This window comes from Nyctereutes procyonoides, unplaced genomic scaffold (genome assembly GCF_905146905.1).
Source record: "Nyctereutes procyonoides isolate TBG_1078 unplaced genomic scaffold, NYPRO_anot_genome, whole genome shotgun sequence".
In the NCBI taxonomy this organism is placed as follows: Eukaryota; Metazoa; Chordata; class Mammalia; order Carnivora; family Canidae; genus Nyctereutes; species Nyctereutes procyonoides.
In genome coordinates this window covers 55267212-55281647 of record NW_026575131.1, presented here as the reverse complement: position 1 = coordinate 55281647, position 14436 = coordinate 55267212, and the positions used below count along the sequence as shown (strand labels likewise).

The 14436-nt window shown below is 59.9% G+C and overlaps 1 protein-coding gene across 1 annotated transcript; it reads right to left on the bottom strand.

Moving 5' to 3' along the window:
• Positions 1-114: 114 nt before the first annotated feature.
• Positions 115-12082, bottom strand: PLIN4 (perilipin 4). Its single transcript, XM_055343106.1, has 8 exons — positions 11969-12082; positions 11791-11861; positions 11166-11301; positions 10255-10310; positions 3974-8279; positions 3675-3862; positions 1573-1659; positions 115-1500 (listed from the first exon to the last, which is right to left on the bottom strand). The coding sequence occupies exons 2-8, from the start codon at positions 11839-11841 to the stop codon at positions 1168-1170; spliced, it is 5157 nt and encodes a 1718-aa protein (XP_055199081.1). The 5' UTR covers positions 11842-11861; positions 11969-12082; the 3' UTR covers positions 115-1167.
• Positions 12083-14436: the final 2354 nt, after the last annotated feature.

Genomic DNA, 14436 nt, shown 5'->3' with positions numbered 1-14436 from the left:
AGGGACAAGCCTGAGGGGCTTTCTGACTTGTCCCCCCTGCCCCCTGCTGGTCTCACCACGGCTGGCTCCCAGGAGCCAACAGCAGCCCTTTGGGGAAGGCTGGCCTCTCGTCCTGAGCTTGGAGCCCCCAGTCATTTCTGAGAAGAGGGTGGTATGAAGGCACCTCAAGTCCCCTTAAGGGAGGGAGGCGGCCTAATGCGGGAGTTGTAGGTGGGATATGGTTCCAGGAAGCAGGGCTTGCCTGACAGGGTTCCCCCCAGCTGGAGGACAGGTGAAGCCCAGTGAGGGAGCACCTCAGCTTCCCCACGTGCCATCCATCTCACGTGGCTTACCTGGGCGTTTGAGGACAGTGTAGCCAGGAAGGAGGGGATGCTGCAGGGGTCCTAGCCCCTATTCTCCAGCCTGGGCTGACTGTGGGACCATGTTGAGCATATTTTATCTCATTACCCTTGGGGCCCCACTCCCACCCCGTGGGGAAGCCCTCTCCTTCCTTAGCCTCAGCCCAGGGGCCTTGGGGACCACAAAACATCAGCGCATGGCGAGGTGGGGGGATGTGCTGAGGCGGCAGGGCCCCCCAGTCTGGTCCCCCAGCTGGGCCAGTGCATAAGCATAGTTGGTGCCTGCTGCAGCATCACACTCAGAGCCCCTCGGCCACACCGGGCATCAGCAGAGGCGGTAGGAGCCTGCCGCCAGGTGACAGTAATATTCTGGTACTTTCTGGTATAACAGAACATGGTTGCTGAGAGCCAGGGTGTATGCTTCTGGGTGAGGACAAAGCTCCAGGAGCCCAGGATGGACCCAGACTGGGGTGCCCCAAAGATAAAGGGGCTCCTAATGGAGGCTGCTGAATGGAGAACCTTCTAGACCTACGCATGTTTCCACTTCTCTTTCCTAATTGGAGTGCTTGGTTGAGACCTTCAGGCAAAGGCCCTCTGTCAGCAGTCATAGCAGCCCTGGGCCCCTAGGCCAGGAGAAGGCCCAGGGGTCCTTGGGAAGAAAGGGTGGATGGCATAGGTAGGGCCAGAGCTGGGTGTGCACACGGCCGAACTCCAGTAGTTGGTGCTCCTGCTGGTGCCAGGCAGCGCCAGCCTGCAGGGTCCGGACCTTTAGGGAGTTGATGGGGGCTGGAGAGAAGGCTCGGCAGAGGGCTCTGTGGGCAGGAGGGACCTACAGCTGCTGCCCAGTGGGGTGCAAGGCAAAGGGCCCCACCAGCCAGCAGAGTGGCGGGCCGTGCTGCACACTCTCCAGCAGCTGCTCCAGCTCCCGCCATGCCTGGCACACAGCCCCGCGGCTCTGGGCCAGGCGCTCTGCCGGCAGCTCTTCCACGGAGCTGGCCGAGGAGACGAGGCTGTAGAGCTCACAGAGGCTGTGGCGCGCCCGCCCGACCTGCTGCTGGAGCTCAGAGGGGAGGCCTTGGAGGCCGGAGGCCAGGGAGCTGTAGGCCACGTGGAGCTGCTGGATGAGGCTGCAGGCCCTGGACAGAGCCCCGGAGTTCGGCACCTGTGGGAGACGGGGTGGTGAGGTAAGCTGGGGTTGAGGGAGGAGAGGGAGCCGTGGCCCTCTGTTACACACCTCTTGGGGAATGCCTTCTTCCAGTCCGCTGCTCGGACTCTGGTCCAGCCATGACTGGTCTTCTGGAGCCTGCTGGGCCTTTTCAATCTAGAAAGATAAATTACAGCTTCTCAGCAGGGTCATTTCACACACTGCCCTGGGGATATTCCTGGCCCTGGCCCTGGGGCCTTGTGTCCAGACCTTTCCATGGTGGAAAAGCCACAAGTTTAGAGCCAGCTGTGCCAGGATAGACAATAATCCATATTCTCTTTGGGCTTGTCAGAGACCAAATAACAAACCATCAGTTCCCAGTTCAAAATCCTTCCATGGCTCCCCAGTGCCCTTTGGATACAATCTAGCTCCTCACCGTGGCCTACAGGGTCTGCTCCCTGGAACTTCCCAGACCTCATCTCCTACTGACACTCTGTCACGCTCCGCTCTGGACACACTGGCCTCATTTTGTCTTCTGACCACTTCCAACATGCCTCTGCCTCAGGGCCTTTGCACATGCTGCCTGTTCAGCCTGGAGTATGCTTCCTCTGGCCTTTCACGTGGTGCCCATCCAGTCTTGGCTCCAGGTGAGGCCTTCTCTGGCCACCCAGTGCAGTGGCCCCTAGTCCCTCCCTGTCAGGTTTCATTATTCTCCTTATAGGCACATCTCTGTTGAGTTACTGTGGATTTTGGATGTTTGTTTCCTTGCTGTTTATCTACGCACCCCCCCCCCTTTGGGTGGAAGCTCTTTTGGCAGCTTTTCTTCCTAGATTGTTTTTTTTTTTTTTTTAAATTCATGGGAGATACACAGAGAGGCAGAGACACAGGCAGAGGGAGAAGCAGGCTCCATGCAGGGAGCCCGATGTGGGACTCAATCCCAGGTCTCCAGGATCACGCCCTGGGCTGAAGGTAGCTCTAAACCTCTGAGCCACCCAGGGATCCTGTTGGGTCCCCGGCACGTAGGAGCCTCCCCACCCCACCACCAGTTAAACAATCTCCCTTGTCCCAGCAGCTAGTGGGTGGGCAGAGTGTGGGCCAGGTGTGGACTCCCAGCTCACCCTTCAGGAACTCCCATCTGGGGCCTGCTGGTCAGCTCCAGTGCCCCACCCAAAACCAAACTCTCCGTGTTCACCTCAACCCACTCAGCACCTCCCGCAGGGTCCCCTGCTAAAAATCTCTCCCAAGCAGAGATGCCTGGCCGACTCTTGATCTCAGAGTTGTGAGTTCGAGCGGGCTGTTGGGTGTAGACATTACTTAAATAAAATACTCAAAGAAAAAAAAATTTTTTAAGCCTCCAAAATGTCTTAGGGTTCCTCTCTCTCATGCCTCCCATGGCTCCTATGGAGCCCACCTGTAGACCTTGTCAGCCCTGCCTCGGAGGCACTTGCAGGAGGACATGGGTGCCTCTCGCTGCCCCTGCCCCTCCCTGGTGGCCCCACCATCCAACAGTTGCCAGGATTTTTGTGGAAACCTCACTGATCTCCTGGGTCCAGCCCATTCTCCCATCAGCAGCCAGAGTGACACCCTAGCAAAACCCCTGTTGGGTCAGGCCACCACTCAGTCCTGGGTGCTGGGTGGGGGCTGGGCAGCATCCCTGGCCTCACCCCCTCGATGTCAGAAGCACCTTCTCCTGCAGTTGTGACAGCTACAAATGTCCCAGCGTCCCTGGGGCCTGATCATCCTTGTTGCGACTGTTCCCACTGGAATGGACCAATAGTCTTCAAACTGGGGCTCACCGGAGCCCCCAGGGCACCAATTAAAAACACAGTTGTGCGGGCACACCCCGGGGATCCTGATTCAGGCAGCATTGCCAGGCTTTTCACTGCATGTGTAAGTGGGGCTGATGTAGCTGAACATCTAAAACCCATGACCCATGACCTCAGGAACCTGGAGGTCCTCAGAGCTAGGGGTCCCTCACCACCTGCCTCAGCCACTGCGGGTTGCTGCTGCCGGACTGTGCAGCTCAGCGCTCCTGGTGCAGCAGAAGCGGCACAAGTGTTAGCTGTCAGCCGTGGGGAAGGCCTGTGCCAGCGGATCCTCGCGCTGTACATGCTTACCGGTCACCGCACGTGCCTAGGGGTGCAGGGGGAGATAATCTGAGGAAGGTGCCAGGGGGAGGGGAAGGCTCTTACCACCTGGAAGGAGTCCTCCAGCTGGGCCAGCGCACCCCTGGCCTGGAACTGGCCGTGCTGCAGGTGGCTCAGGGCATGCTCAAAAGCCCGCTGGCGGAAGCCAGGGGCCAGGTCGCCCAGACGCACAAAGTAGCTGCCCCGGTCGGCCGTGAGTACCTTTGGCCCAGGTTCGGAGGCAGCAAGCTGAGCTGGAAAGGAAGACAGGATTACTCAATCTGAGAGGCCCCTGGAGAATCCAGGGCTTGGGTCTCACAGAAGCCAGGCCCATGGGAAGTGGGGCCCAGCTGTGCTGTTCTCACCTTGCTCCTTGGCATCCATGGGGTGGAAAATATCCCCCAGTTCCCCCAGCTCAGCCCCGTGCGTTGCAAAGTTCATGGCTCCTTCGGGGACACATGTGGTGGCCGCAGGCCCTGCATCCTCCCTGCCCAGCGAGGCCCCTTGAGTGAATGTTGCCACAGCAGTGGCCTCCCTGGCAAGGTCCAGGCCTGCACACAGGGTGTCTGGGGCACTGGCTACTCCAGAGGATAGAGCCTCCAGGGGTCTCAGGATGGTTTGTTCCCCTCCTTTGTCTGGGCCACTGTAACTGGTGAGTCCACTCCAGATGGTGTCCTGGGTACCTGGTAACCAACTCTGGATGGTCTGCACTGCCCCTTTGGCCACACTCCCTGCTCCTGTGAGTCCAGTGGAAACTGCTTTGTTGCCTGTCAGGACTGTCTTGGTGGTGTCCAGACCAGTCTGGACAGTGCCCTTGGCTACACCCAATGCCCCAGTGAGCCCAGTATATAGGGTGTCTTTGGTGCCAGTTAGGATAGTCTTTGAAGTGTCCAGACCACCCTGGACAGCTCCTTTGGCCACGTTCATGGCACCAGTCATCCCGGTACACATAGTGTCTTTGGTGCCTGCCAGGACAGTCTTGGTGGTGTCCAGACCAGTCTGGACAGTGCCCTTGGCCATGTTCATGGCCCCTGTCACCCCAGTGGACACTGCATCTTTGGTGCCAGTTAGGATACTTTTTGAAGTGTCCAGACCTCCCTGGACAGCTCCTTTGGCCACATTCATGGCATCAGACATCCCAATACATACAGTGTCTTTAGTGCCTGACAGGACGGCCTTTGATGTGTCCATGCCAGTCTGGACAGCTCCTTTGGCTATGGTCATGGCACCAGTCATGCCAGTACACACGGTGTCTTTGGTGCCTGTCAGGACAGTCTTGGTGGTGTCCAGACCAGTCTGGACAGTGCCCTTGGCCATGTTCATGGCCCCTGTCACCCCAGTGGACACTGCATCTTTGGTGCCAGTGAGGATACTCTTTGAAGTGTCCAGACCTCCCTGGACAGCTCCTTTGGCCACGTTCATGGCCCCGGTCATGCCAGTACACACGGTGTCTTTGGTGCCTGTCAGGACAGTCTTGGTGGTGTCCAGACCAGTCTGGACCGTGCCCTTGGCCATGTTCATGGCCCCTGTCACCCCAGTGGACACTGCATCTTTGGTGCCTGACAGGACGACCTTTGATGTGTCCATGCCAGTCTGGACAGCTCCTTTGGCCACGTTCATGGCACCAGTCATGCCGGTACACACGGTGTCTTTGGTGCCAGTCAGGACAGTCTTGGTGGTGTCCAGACCAGTCTGGACTGTGCCCTTGGCCACACCCAGTGCCCCGGTGAGCCCAGTAGATAAGGTGTCTTTGGTGCCTGACAGGAGGGCCTTTGATGTGTCCATGCCAGTCTGGACAGCTCCTTTGGCCACGTTCATGGCACCTGTCATGCCAGTACACACGGTGTCTTTGGTGCCTGTCAGGACAGTCTTGGTGGTGTCCAGACCAGTCTGGACAGTGCCCTTGGCCATGTTCATGGCCCCTGTCACCCCAGTGGACACTGCATCTTTGGTGCCAGTCAGGACAGCCTTTGATGTGTCCATGCCAGTCTGGACAGCTCCTTTGGCCACGTTCATGGCACCAGTCATGCCGGTACACACGGTGTCTTTGGTGCCTGTCAGGACAGTCTTGGTGGTGTCCAGACCAGTCTGGACCGTGCCCTTGGCCACACCCAGTGCCCCGGTGAGCCCAGTAGATAAGGTGTCTTTGGTGCCAGTCAGGACGGCCTTTGATGTGTCCATGCCAGTCTGGACAGCTCCTTTGGCCACGTTCATGGCACCAGTCATGCCAGTACACACGGTGTCTTTGGTGCCTGTCAGAACAGTCTTGGTGGTGTCCAGACCAGTCTGGACCGTGCCCTTGGCCACACCCAGTGCCCCGGTGAGCCCAGTAGATAAGGTGTCTTTGGTGCCTGACAGGACGGCCTTTGATGTGTCCATGCCAGTCTGGACAGCTCCTTTGGCCACGTTCATGGCACCAGTCATGCCGGTACACACGGTGTCTTTGGTGCCTGTCAGGACAGTCTTGGTGGTGTCCAGACCAGTCTGGACCGTGCCCTTGGCCATGTTCATGGCCCCTGTCACCCCAGTGGACACTGCATCTTTGGTGCCAGTCAGGACGGCCTTTGATGTGTCCATGCCAGTCTGGACAGCTCCTTTGGCCACGTTCATGGCACCTGTCATGCCAGTACACACGGTGTCTTTGGTGCCTGTCAGAACAGTCTTGGTGGTGTCCAGACCAGTCTGGACAGTGCCCTTGGCCATGTTCATGGCCCCTGTCACCCCAGTGGACACTGCATCTTTGGTGCCAGTCAGGACGGCCTTTGATGTGTCCATGCCAGTCTGGACAGCTCCTTTGGCCACGTTCATGGCACCAGTCATGCCAGTACACACGGTGTCTTTGGTGCCTGTCAGAACAGTCTTGGTGGTGTCCAGACCAGTCTGGACCGTGCCCTTGGCCACACCCAGTGCCCCGGTGAGCCCAGTAGATAAGGTGTCTTTGGTGCCTGACAGGACGGCCTTTGATGTGTCCATGCCAGTCTGGACAGCTCCTTTGGCCACGTTCATGGCACCAGTCATGCCGGTACACACGGTGTCTTTGGTGCCTGTCAGGACAGTCTTGGTGGTGTCCAGACCAGTCTGGACTGTGCCCTTGGCCACACCCAGTGCCCCGGTGAGCCCAGTAGATAAGGTGTCTTTGGTGCCAGTCAGGACGGCCTTTGATGTGTCCATGCCAGTCTGGACAGCTCCTTTGGCCACGTTCATGGCACCAGTCATGCCGGTACACACGGTGTCTTTGGTGCCTGTCAGGACAGTCTTGGTGGTGTCCAGACCAGTCTGGACAGTGCCCTTGGCCATGTTCATGGCCCCTGTCACCCCAGTGGACACTGCATCTTTGGTGCCAGTCAGGACGGCCTTTGATGTGTCCATGCCAGTCTGGACAGCTCCTTTGGCCACGTTCATGGCACCAGTCATGCCGGTACACACGGTGTCTTTGGTGCCTGTCAGGACAGTCTTGGTGGTGTCCAGACCAGTCTGGACCGTGCCCTTGGCCACACCCAGTGCCCCGGTGAGCCCAGTAGATAAGGTGTCTTTGGTGCCAGTCAGGACGGCCTTTGATGTGTCCATGCCAGTCTGGACAGCTCCTTTGGCCACGTTCATGGCACCAGTCATGCCGGTACACACGGTGTCTTTGGTGCCTGTCAGGACAGTCTTGGTGGTGTCCAGACCAGTCTGGACAGTGCCCTTGGCCATGTTCATGGCCCCTGTCACCCCAGTGGACACTGCATCTTTGGTGCCAGTCAGGACAGTCTTTGATGTGTCCATGCCAGTCTGGACAGCTCCTTTGGCCATGGTCATGGCCCCGGTCATCCCAGTATACACGGTGTCTTTGGTGCCTGTCAGGACAGTCTTGGTGGTGTCCAGACCAGTCTGGACAGTGCCCTTGGCCATGTTCATGGCCCCTGTCACCCCAGTGGACACTGCATCTTTGGTGCCAGTCAGGACAGCCTTTGATGTGTCCATGCCAGTCTGGACAGCTCCTTTGGCCACGTTCATGGCACCAGTCATGCCGGTACACACGGTGTCTTTGGTGCCTGTCAGGACAGTCTTGGTGGTGTCCAGACCAGTCTGGACTGTGCCCTTGGCCACACCCAGTGCCCCGGTGAGCCCAGTAGATAAGGTGTCTTTGGTGCCAGTCAGGACGGCCTTTGATGTGTCCATGCCAGTCTGGACAGCTCCTTTGGCCACGTTCATGGCACCTGTCATGCCAGTACACACGGTGTCTTTGGTGCCTGTCAGGACAGTCTTGGTGGTGTCCAGACCAGTCTGGACAGTGCCCTTGGCCATGTTCATGGCCCCTGTCACCCCAGTGGACACTGCATCTTTGGTGCCAGTCAGGACGGCCTTTGATGTGTCCATTCCAGTTTGGACAGCTCCTTTGGCCACGTTCATGGCACCAGTCATCCCGGTACACACGGTGTCTTTGGTGCCTGTCAGGACTGTCTTGGTGGTGTCCATGCCAGTCTGGACAGTGTCCTTGGCCACATTCACTGCGCCGGTGACTCCACCGGCTACAGTCTCCTTGGTGCCTGTGAGTGCAGACCGGGTCATGCCTAGGCCTCCCTGCACCACACCTTTAGCTGTGTCTACCATGTTGGCCATCCCAGAGGAGATGGCACCCTTGGTCTTGGTCATCTTGGAGCACACCAGGTCCTTTGCCCCAGAGATCATCTGATAAGAAAGGACACATGTCATCAACAGGAGCACTGGAGATGCTTTGCACCCCAGACTTCAGCTAACCTGACCTCTCGTGTGCCTTAGGGATGGGGACTGTCCCCCAGAAAGCCTGCCTCTTACTCCCCACCCTGACATAGTTTCCCCGCACACTGTTATCCAGCCAGGGCCTCCCAGGGCCCAGCCTCGACCAGCCCTGTCCTAGTGCCAGACGGTTCCCCGTGATTCAGTAGGTCCCCATTGCTGATGGCAGGTCCCTACACCTCCGGAACCCTTGCCAAGACTCCTGGACTTGGGCTCAGCCAGTGCCTGTCATTGAATGACATAGTTGTTCACCCTGCCTACTCTTAACTTTTGGCAGATTTTGAACCTGGTTTCCCTGTTACAGCAGGTAGACCACATTGCTCATTAAAATGAGTATATTCAAGTAACAGCATTTAAAAAAGAATAATAGGGGATCCCTGGGTGGCGCAGCGGTTTAGCGCCTGCCTTTGGCCCAGGGCGCGATCCTGGAGACCCGGGATCGAGTCCCACATCGGGCTCCCGGTGCATGGAGCCTGCTTCTCCCTCTGCCTGTGTCTCTGCCTCTCTCTCTCTGTGTGTGACTATCATAAATAAATAAAAATTTAAAAAAAAAAAAAAGAATAATAACCTGTAAAAGGACAGGGACGAGCATTGGGTTTGAGTTCTGGGATCCTGTCAATGATTCGCATCATCTCTGACGTCCCAGAAGGCGGTTTTTCTCGTCAGTCAAACTAACAAAGGGCCGTGATGGCCTCAGAGCTGCCAGTACAGTTTCCCCCACCAGTGCGATACTGCCCTCCAGGGGACATCTGTGTTTGCCTCGACTTGGGCGGGGAGGGAGCTCCGGGCATGGAGCGAGCAAGGCCCGGGGATGCTGTGCAAACCCTGGGATGCCCCACAACCAAGCCCAATCTGGCTCCAAACGGCCACAGTGCTGAGGCGGAGGGGCACAGAGTGAGCACCTGCTGCCCCGCATCATCCCAAGTGGGCATCTGGACTCCATGCCTACGGAGACCTGGGTTTGAATCTCAGCTCTCTGCTCCCCCTCCCCCAGCCCCTGCCGTGTGACCTCGGGCGAGCCCCCTCTCCGAGCTCTGTCTAAGGCACGGTGGCTAAAACAGCACCTCCGCCGAGGACTGTGGAGGACTGTGGAGGACCGAGGACTGGAGTCAAGGTGCCTGAGGCACTTTGCAGGGAGTAGGTGCTCAACTAATGTGAGTAGAGAGGCTATAGGGACTCGGTGGGGAGGGAACAGGGTGTGGGTGCCAGGGTCTGGTTTAATCTGGGCCAGGGGGCCTGTGGCGCGCTTCACCCTTTGCGTTTCTGTCTGTCTGAGCTGAGGGCAGAGGAGCGGCAGTACGACTCCAGGGTAGGGGCTTGTGCTCGCTGACAGTTGTAACAGGGCTCTGGCACCTTGCCATGACATCAGTTCCTACGCTCCGCCAGACCTTGGGGACGTGATAGCGCGGGGGGTCCCCATCGTCTCGGCAGCCTCCAACCTCCCAAGGCTCAGGAACCACACTACCACTACCACGCCTTGCTGTGTGACCTTTGGCAGGTGGCTCGCCTTCTCTGTGCCTCAGCTGTGCAGGGTACTGCACTCCTCCCTCACAGGGCCGATTAACTAGCAAGCGGCGCCCAGAAAGCACGTGGCCCAAAGCCTGACACAGGTGAGTTACCAGTGTTCTCCGTCCCATGGTGCTGGGGGGCGGGGGCGCTCTCTGGGGCCCGTGCTCGGAGGTAAGGCAGTGCTGCTCCCATTTCACAGACGTGGCAACAGAAGCGCCGAGGGGCAGCAATGGCTGGAATCCCACAGCAGGACACACCAGGCTATCTGCCCCTTCCTTGGCCTGTGACAGCACAGCCCCTCAGGGGGCAGGCACCCGAACATCCTAGGAGGGCCCCCAGGAGGAGGTGGGAGCCATGAGGCTTTCCCAGCACCTCTCACCTTGTCTGAAGGCGGCGGCAGCTTCTCCCCGCTGGCCGTATGCTCCAAGGCGGTGGCTGTTGCAGGGACAAGGAGCTGGTCAGGCCACCAGGAAGGGCGAGGGATGTGGGCCGGCGTCAGCCACCCCCATGCCCGTTGCGCAACCGGTGGGCACAGCCTGAAAGGTCAGGAATGTCCCAGCCACCCTGCCAGGGACAGCCATGGGTCTGGCTCAGTCTGACCCTGAGTCCTGGAGCTCCTTGGGCTCCTGGAGCAGAAGTTCTCTGGAGCTTTTCTGTGCCTGGGTGCTGGACACTCCCCCCAGGGGCATCGCGGGAAGAGGATTTGGGGCCCGCCCCGCCCCTGCGGCAGCTGCCCGCTGCCCGTCGGGCCAGGTATGTGGAGCAGAAGTCAGCTGCCCAGGGCTCCGGGCCCAGAGTGAGGCCCGGTCCAGGAGCCGCCCCCGCTCCAGGCTCCCCTGCACCCACCCTCTGCATCCCCAGGGCTGTCCCAGCAAGGCGGAGAACCCCCCCCCTCCCGTGTCACCCCCGGAAGCCAGTGTCTCTCTGGGAACCAGGATGGAAACCGTCAATGAGCTCAGACATGGGGAACACCCAGCCCCTGGCCCGCCATGCGTCAGGAATGGGGTGGGGGACAGGGGAGGGGCTGAGAAGGTAGGAGACGTCGTTGCTGGGAGACAGGCTGTGTTCACAACCCCACTGTTGCTGCTTATGCTGCTTTGGGCCACTCACTGGCCATACTGATGCCTCAGTTTCCACATCTGGCACCAAATGAGCATGCCAGCTTGCAGCGTCTATTGAGACGACTCTGACCCATAAGAGCCACCCCCAAGTGGCCAGAAGCCCCTGCAGGGGGCTTTCCTCCAGGGACCCGCCTCCAGAGCCCCCACCTCCGTGGTGCTGTCCGCTCACCGTCATTCCCGGGCTGGGCAGAAGCACCTGCCGGATCGGCGGCGGGCCGGGCCTCTTTCGCCGAACCGTGGGCGCTGGCCATCAGGTTCCGGGCAGAACTGAAGCCAGGCAAGGACCCCAGGAAGCTCCCCAGGATCTATAGGGGGCAGGGGGCAGCGTTGGCAGGGCCAGGCCTTGGGGCAGGGCGGGGGAAAGCATCAGACAGCCCTGGGCTCCTGTGTGACCCCAGCAGGGACAGTTAGCGCTCTGAGTCTCAGTTTCCTTGCCTGGGCAATGGGCAGAGTCAGCCTGCCTCCCATAGACAGCTGAGAAGACCATCTCCCAGGGCCCCAAAGACCTATTCCCTCCACCGCCCCCACTTCACAGAAAGGGAAACTGAGACCCAGAGACGCCCATGGTTGGTTCAAGGTCACACAGTAAGGAAGGAGCCGAGGGTTGCCCGAGCTCCCCACTCCTTCACCCTCCAGCTTGGGACAGGAGGGAAGAGTTGGTGCCATGGCTCTGGGAGCCTTCCCGTCCTCCTCGGGAAGCCCTTCCGGACCCCAGTACCATGTGGTCACCTTCCCAAGGGTCTGGGGGCTCCCAGGCCCCAGAAGGGATCTCCCCCTCCCGCGCCCCCCCTTACCTTGCCCTTGGATTTGGGAGGATCCCGGCCTCCTTCGTCCTGAGCCGACATGGTAATGATACTGTAAGCAGCTGGAAGGGGGGCCGAGAGGGCGTGTGGGTCGGGGTCCCCAGGCCTCCCACCCCACGCAGCCCCCCGACCACACCCCTAGTCCCAGCTGCATGCTGGAGTGGCTCACCTGGGGCGTGGAGGGTCCCTCGGAGCCACAGGCACACAGCTGGCAGCCGGCTCAGCTCTCGGCTACCAGGCCTTATAGGGTCTGGGGCAGGCGCGGGCCCGGCAGCAGAGGCAGGCGGCCAGCGGGCTGGGGGAGGGCCCTGGGCGGTCACGTGCAGCCGGCCCGGCCCAGCGTGGGCCCTGGGCCCAGCACCTTTCCCCCGCTAAGAGCACCAGGCGGCCTCTGCCCACAGCTCCCACCCCCACCAGGCTGAGGGTTCTCGGGCCATCCCACGTCCCCAAGGCCCTGCCTGGGTGCTCACACGGCCGCCCGCTTCCACCCAGTTCAGATCTCTGTTCTGCTGAGACGCCTCAGCCACTTGCCACCCTTGGGCCTCGATTTACCTTCCGGACTCCTCACTATGGCCCACGAGGTCCCGCTTTCTCTTTGTCCTCACCTCCTGCAGCTCTCTCCCCTTCGCGCATTCTTCTGCACCTTGCTGTTGCCCCAACACACCAGGTGTGGTGCTGCCCCAGGACCTTTGCACATGCTGGAGGGCCCTTCCCCACAGCACACAGTGCCCTCCCTCCCCTCCCTCAGGCCTGTTTTGTTCCCAGCTTGTCTTCTGCAATCGAACTGTTCCTGGCACACGCCCTGCATTTAATAAGCATTTGGCCAAATGGGCCAACTCGCAGGATAGTTCTGAGTGTGAAACGTGGTCAAGCATGTGACCTGTTCACCCCAGTGCCTGGTACCCAGCAGAGGTACTCAACCAACACTAACTTAGCCTTGTCCAGGCAGAAAGGGAGAAGCAGGATCCCCCCTAAGTGGGAAGGGGACGCGTCACTCTCCAGCAGGGACTACTTCCCTTGATCAAATAGATGGAAACACGGTGTCTAAAGAGCCAGGGGATCCTGGGAGTGAGATGCAGGCCTGGTGCGCTGGGAACAGCCCAGAACGACTTCCTGGAGGAGGCATCCCGTTGCCTGAGGCCACAGAGCCAGAGTGGCAGAGACAGGATTCAAACCCAGCCCCAGGGTGTTTGCAGAGTGGGCCGTCTGTGGGCAGATGCACAGGCCAGCCGTCCCCGTGCTAGGTGTCCCCTGCCCACTCCTGGGATGGGGATCCCAGCTGCGTGCTGGGGGATTGGGGGGCAGACCCCGTGGGTGGCCCTGGGCACCGAGCGGGGAGGAGGGGGGTCTGGACATGGCCCAATGAGCCCTAGGTCATCTCCTTGGAGCCTCCGCTGTGTTTGCCAAACACTTGGGGAACAAACTGCAGATATCCCCCAATCCTGTCCTTCCTGCCAATGCTTCCCAAAGGTGGCGGGGCGGGGGGGGGGGACACTGGGTGTGCCCTCCCCTGCCCACGGGGCTGCCACAGCCCAGGGAGAGCGGAGAAGCCCAGCAAAGGCGGCAAAAGTGATCATTAACACGCGCATCAGGATCCACCCTCCTCTGCCCACAGCTTTTTGGGGCTCCCATCTCCCCGGATGAGACCTGAGTCCTCCTCACGACCCTGGCCCCCTGTCACCTCCCTGTCATCCCCTCCTTCCTCTATCGCCTCAACTCACCCTGCTCCAGACACATGGGCCTCCTTGCTCTTCCCCCAACAACCCAGTCCCGGTGCTGCCCCAGGGCCTTTGCACGGGCTGCACCTGCCAGAATCCCCATTGGCCTTTGCTTATATGTCACCTCCTCCAAGAGGTCTTCTTAGACCTACTCCCCCAATTTAAAAATATACACCCCTCTCCCTGCCCTCACACGCCCCCCGTCCTCCGTCCTTTGCATGTTCTTTGTCATCTATTAAAACTAAGGCAAATCATGTATGTATTTGTCCTATTTGTCGCCTCTCAGCTGCACTATCAAGGCCCAGAGGGCAGGATTTTTACCTGGTTCGCTGCCCTCCTGGCACACAGCAGGTGCACAACAGGATGTGTTGAGTGAACAAATGAATGAGTGAATGGCAGCTCCCGAGCGCCAAGCATGTCCCGGGACCGAGCACGGCCGCCGCACAGAGGGAAACCGCTGGGGTGAGGGAAGGCTTCCTGGAGGAGGTGGCATTGGGGCTGGGGCTTGAGGATGGATGGGATGTGTCCACGAGATGGGTGGTGGGGTGGGAGAGCACTGCAGGCACGGCCGGGGCGAAGGCCCCCAGGTGGGGAGGTGTGCACAGTCCGGTGGGACTCCAGCAGCGTCTCTGGAGGGACCAGAAGTTCTCAGCTGCCCCGGCGAGGAGTTTGGATGTTTGGTCTGAGGGCAAGTGGGAGCCACGGAGTGTCCTGAGCAGGGGCCGGGAGGGGAAGCTGCTAGGGGGCGGTAGTTCAGCCTCCCGGCACTGCCCCTGGGCCAGGTCCTAGGGAAGCCAGGGGCCACCCTGACCTCACCACGTTACACTGTGCTTTCCTAACACCCCACCCGGCCACAGGGGAGTCTGAGGGGCGGCCAAGAATTCAGTCAAAGGACGGGAGGGCCCCCCCAGAGACTGGC